General features: G+C 50.0%; 1 protein-coding gene across 1 annotated transcript; it reads right to left on the bottom strand.

Annotated features, from left to right (window-relative positions):
• Positions 1-1406: 1406 nt before the first annotated feature.
• Positions 1407-2809, bottom strand: LOC138514588 (myb-related transcription factor, partner of profilin-like). Its single transcript, XM_069630043.1, has 2 exons — positions 2422-2809; positions 1407-1834 (listed from the first exon to the last, which is right to left on the bottom strand). The coding sequence occupies exons 1-2, from the start codon at positions 2807-2809 to the stop codon at positions 1407-1409; spliced, it is 816 nt and encodes a 271-aa protein (XP_069486144.1).
• Positions 2810-4769: the final 1960 nt, after the last annotated feature.

The raw sequence follows: 4769 nt of genomic DNA, 5'->3' as shown, positions 1-4769 counted from the left end.
TGCTGGGTATCCCCTGAAGCCGTGGTTCCTGATCCCCAGCAGGCAACCAGTCAACAGGCACGAAGAGGACTGCAATTGTGCACATGCACGCATTTGTGTCACGATTGAGCAGACTTTTGGCCTGTTGAAGGCCGGTTTTCGCTGACTCGGCAGGTCGGTGGGGCACTCATTTACAGGCCTGAGAAGGTGGGCAAAATAGTGTTGGCATGTGCCATGCTGCACAACATGTGCATCTGGTGCAACATACCTCTGCCCCCTGACACGGACCAGATTCCACCAGAAGATGAGGAGGATGATGGTGAAGAAGATGCATTTCGACCACGGCACAATGTGAATGAAGGACGTATTGTTGCACAATACTTTTGATGAACTGGGTGACACAAGGCACTTAGAATGGGGGACACTGAGCACTGTGAACTGTTTAGAAATAAATTGACACACACTCAAGAAGCAATGTCCAGTCATGTGTTTTTCTGATGTACACCAGGTGTATTACATGATTTAAAACTATGTACAGTGAACAGGAACCAACATGGACCTCTACCCCTCAATATATATCAAACTACCCCCACCCCCCAACATCCCCACACTCACACCCCCCACCCACCCCGAACATCCCCACACACCCAGGCTCCCCACCCCCATCACCCAACATCCCCCACCCCTCAACATCCCCACATACCCACGACTCCACCTGCCTCCCCCAATATCCCCAAACACCCACACCCCCACCCCGAATATCCCCACACACCCATGCCCCCATAGCCCCCAACACCCCCATACACCCACGCCCTCACTCCCTTCACCCATTTCAAGTTCAACTGTGTCAGGCTACTGACGCCTCCTTTTAGGAGGAGTGGGTTGTTCCTCTGGCGGGCGCATACTGCGCAGCGACCGCCGCACCGGGCTTGTCTGTGTAGAACTCGCCAGGGTTGAGCTGGTCGATGGTGGGGGTTGAGGGTCGGCCTGTGAATCATGGTGTTGGACCATGGTGGCAACCAACTGGGTGACAGCCTGTGTCATTGCTGCCATGCCCTCACACACGCGGCGGGCCACATTGTAGACAGCACGGCTCATTGACCTGGTGTTGTCTTGCATGGCAAGGCGTGTGGCTTCCCCATCCACAATGTATTGCTTGACCATATCATGCATGGCCTGCTGCTGCTCCTCCATGCGGGTCAACCGCCCCTCCTAGTCCCGGATGGATTCCGCAGCTGGTGGTTGTACGGGAGGTGGTGGTGTCTGCATGGTTCTGGGCTGCGTGCTACTACAGGAATGTCCTCCGTAGAGCTACGTCCATAAGAGGCATATTCAGAGGAGAACAGTGGTGTAGATAGAATGGCAGGGGTGTGTGGCATTTCCTCATACATGCAAAAGGCCTGCAGTGTGTCCGCTTCCTCCAGTTCCTACTCCTCCTCCACGCTATGTTGCACAGATTGTGCTGCCTCACCGAGGTCACTCGTGGCCGTTGACTGTGGCCCCTCAACATCACTGCCCACTGGTGATCTCTCCTCATCCACCTGAGGTGTATGCTGTGGCACAGACGTTTTTCTTGATGTCACCTTGGTGGCAGATGTGCCTTTTGCCATTGGTTCCTTGATGGCACCAGTGTGTTGTTGCTGGGGCTCCTGCCTGGGTGTTGGAGCTAGGCGCTCATCTGGTTCTCCAGCCTGTGCGCCTTTTTGGCTGGGGGGCTGTGGCTGGGGAGCGGTGGTATGCCTCTGGCTAGCCCTTGATTTCGATGGCCTGGAGGCGTCATCGGTCCCTCTGCTCAGGCGTGGTGTTGGCTTTTTAGGTGTTGCGGTGTGTTCTGCCTCACTGTTTGATCCCGTGCCTGTGGGGGATAGAGAGGCACAGCAACATTCATGGGTGAACGCACATCCTATATACATCGATGCTAGTACATTTAGAGTCCTGTGCATTGTCGTGTATATGTTGGAGGGGGGCAGCCATGGTGCTTACAAGAGTTGGGCGGGGGTGCAGTTTCTGGGCATCCTTCTGGTGCAGCCATGATGGGCATGGTGTCTGTTGGATGGGCTACAGGTGTATTGTGGCTTGCGTGCTGTAGCCATGCCTCAGGGGCTGTGTGCCATGTGCTGTTTGGATGTGGGTCACTTTTGCAATCGGTAGTGGAGATGTGTGAAACATGCAATGGGATGGCACAGTGGTCAGGCCTGTATCTTTATGGTGATGTATGTGTGTGTGTGCATGCAGATGGTGCTTGTGTTTGCAATTGGGGACTCATTTGGTTTGTATCAGTGGGGTTAGTGGTGTGTTTTCATGCCGGGGATGTTGCGGTTTTGTAGGGGCTGACTTAAGGTGGGAGGTGATGGCCCATGTATTTACTCTCATCTACTTGCCATTTGGACTCCACCCTTGTACTTGAGGTATTGGGTGTATGTGGCGCTAAGGGTCACTCACTATCATCTGCCGATGATGGGACTCCCATCTCAGAATGGCCAACACCCTCGATGGCCTCCATGTCTATAACGGAGCTGCAGGTTTCCTCCCAACGTGCCAGCTTTATGGGGGATGAAGCTCCACCACCTGTTCCCTGGGCCTGGCTGCGGTTTGCCGAGAGGATGCTGCGGATATGCAGCTGCAGATCATCCCAATGTTTCCTGCAGTCTTTAAATGTGCGTGGGGTTGTCCCCACCGTAGAGACCTTCTGCACCACCTCCTCCCAGATGTTCTTTTTTCTTATTTGTGCCACATGGCGCAGGTCTGGGCAGAACATGACATCTGCATGCTCAACCATAATGTCGGCGAGCATGTTGAGTTCCTCATCGGAAAAACGTGGCTTTCGCATCAGCACTGTGACTTTTTAGGGTTGCCTTGGCTATGTCATTGCTAACACTGTCCATAGTTTGCCAATCCAGGTGTTGTATGCAGAGGATTGCAATGGATTGTGTTTTTAAAGATGGCCGCCGGAACATTTCCTGTTCCAGTGTGATGACGTGGCTTCTGGTACGGGCACGTCCGGTGCCGGTATGTACTTTACTGGTATCAACGGTATCGTTCTGTACAGCATCTAGGATGGCGGTGCCTGTGTCTGCGGCATGGATGATGCCGCTATCAGTGGTTTGGAGGGCCTTACCGGCATGCCGGTGCAGCCATTACCAGCATGCCGGTATGCGCGTGCCCGCTGACTTGGAATCAATCGTTGATTCCAGCAGCAGTGCAACACGGACACGGCTGCACCGGCATGCCGATAATTAGATTTTTTTACTGCCCAACCTGTAATGAGGCCCAATGTTTTGATATTACCCTCTGGTAAACCCGGAGGATAATCTGGGGTTGCTATGTCACCTGGAAAAGGTGTCAGAACCAAGACTTGGCAATGTCAGCGTGAATGCAGGGAACACAAAAGGAGAAGAGGAAAGGAGTTGCAATCTCAAACTTCCTAAAGCCATTTGTGTTTGGCAGCAAAATGAGGAATGCGATTGGCCAATCAATGTGAGATGATGTAGGGAAAGGGTGCCTTACTTGAAAGCATGCCATGAAATTATAATTGCATTGTCCCATCCTTTGTGAGAGAGTATACCCTGAGAAAAATCCATTGGCACATTAATGACAGCCTCTCCACAATAGACACCACTGATATATCACCATACCATGTCCCAAGATGGTTAGAATTCAAGACCCTAACACTGGAAGAAAGTCCAAACATCTTAGTATTACTCAGGGCTACCTCCTAAGAGGACAATGCCATACCAGCCTCTATCCTATAGAGCAACACATGAACGATGCTCACTCCTCTCCTCGAGGCTATCAATGGCTCACTCATGCAAGGCATCTTCCCCAACATATTGAAAACTGGCCAGACCCTATCCTTCCCTAAGAAGCCCACCATTGACCAAGATGGCCTAGTTAACTAGCACCATAATACTAATCCACCCTTTGTTGGCAAGAAAACATAGAAACTGCTATTTCTCAGGTTTAGGTCTGTTGATGCATGCACTATTGTCAATCATCCAGTCATTGGTGCTAACAAGCAGGACAACATGGCAGCTGAATCTGGTATGAGGCTGCCTCCTTTCAATGTAATCTGGGCATCAGCATTGTGTTGGACGGAGGAGGAAAGGGGTCAATGAGGTCTTCAAGTAGTTTGAGGTAAGTATTAACATGGGAAAGAAGCAAGAATTTGTTATTGGATGTTCGACACTTGAAATGCCTTTTACATACCACAATCAGCAGCTTCTCATATTTGTTTTTCCTTTCCCACACTTGCATATAGTAAAACTGTACTCTCCCTTGATGCTCACACATGCACTCAAATACTATGTCTCCCATTGGAATCCTCTGTTCAAATCACGTCTATTCCTGTCATCTTATCAACCTCTACTATCCTACCCCGTAACCCTGCGGATGCATCCCCGAAATGCAGTTCTCCATTACTTCCCAGATATCTGCTTTATAATTCCATACACATTTACACACACACACATACATATGCACACTTAGATACATACACACATGCATAGATACATGCATGCATACATGCATGTTGGGACTTGGATTAGGAATTGATTTCTGAAATTCACAGGGTCAAACTAAAGGAGGTGTATGGGGTGACTTCACATGAAAGGGAGCTGTGTGTTTGTTGATGATTCATTTCAGGTGCCTTTAACGTTACATAAAGAGTTTTATAAGGTCTACCTGGTTTTATGATTTTTGTTGTATTCTAAACCTTTGGCTTTGAATTGCATTATATACGTGGATGGGCGTAGATATTCATATATGTAATGGGTTTTTATAAGTCCTCCCCC

Source organism: Ambystoma mexicanum, chromosome 12 (genome assembly GCF_040938575.1).
Source record: "Ambystoma mexicanum isolate Mex_15411 chromosome 12, UKY_AmexF1_1, whole genome shotgun sequence".
NCBI classification, from domain to species: Eukaryota; Metazoa; Chordata; class Amphibia; order Caudata; family Ambystomatidae; genus Ambystoma; species Ambystoma mexicanum.
The sequence above is the reverse complement of the archived record's forward strand: the minus strand, read 5'-3'. Positions and strand labels throughout refer to the sequence as shown.

Excerpts from the sequence above, each read along its gene's own strand:
- LOC138514588 (XM_069630043.1), bottom strand. The coding sequence starts at position 2,809 with ATGCGAAAGCCACGTTTTTCCGATGAGGAACTCAACATGCTCGCCGAC. Across the intron at positions 1,835-2,421 it reads CCCATCATCGGCAGATGATA|GCACGGGATCAAACAGTGAG; the intron begins GTGAGTGACCCT and ends TATCCCCCACAG.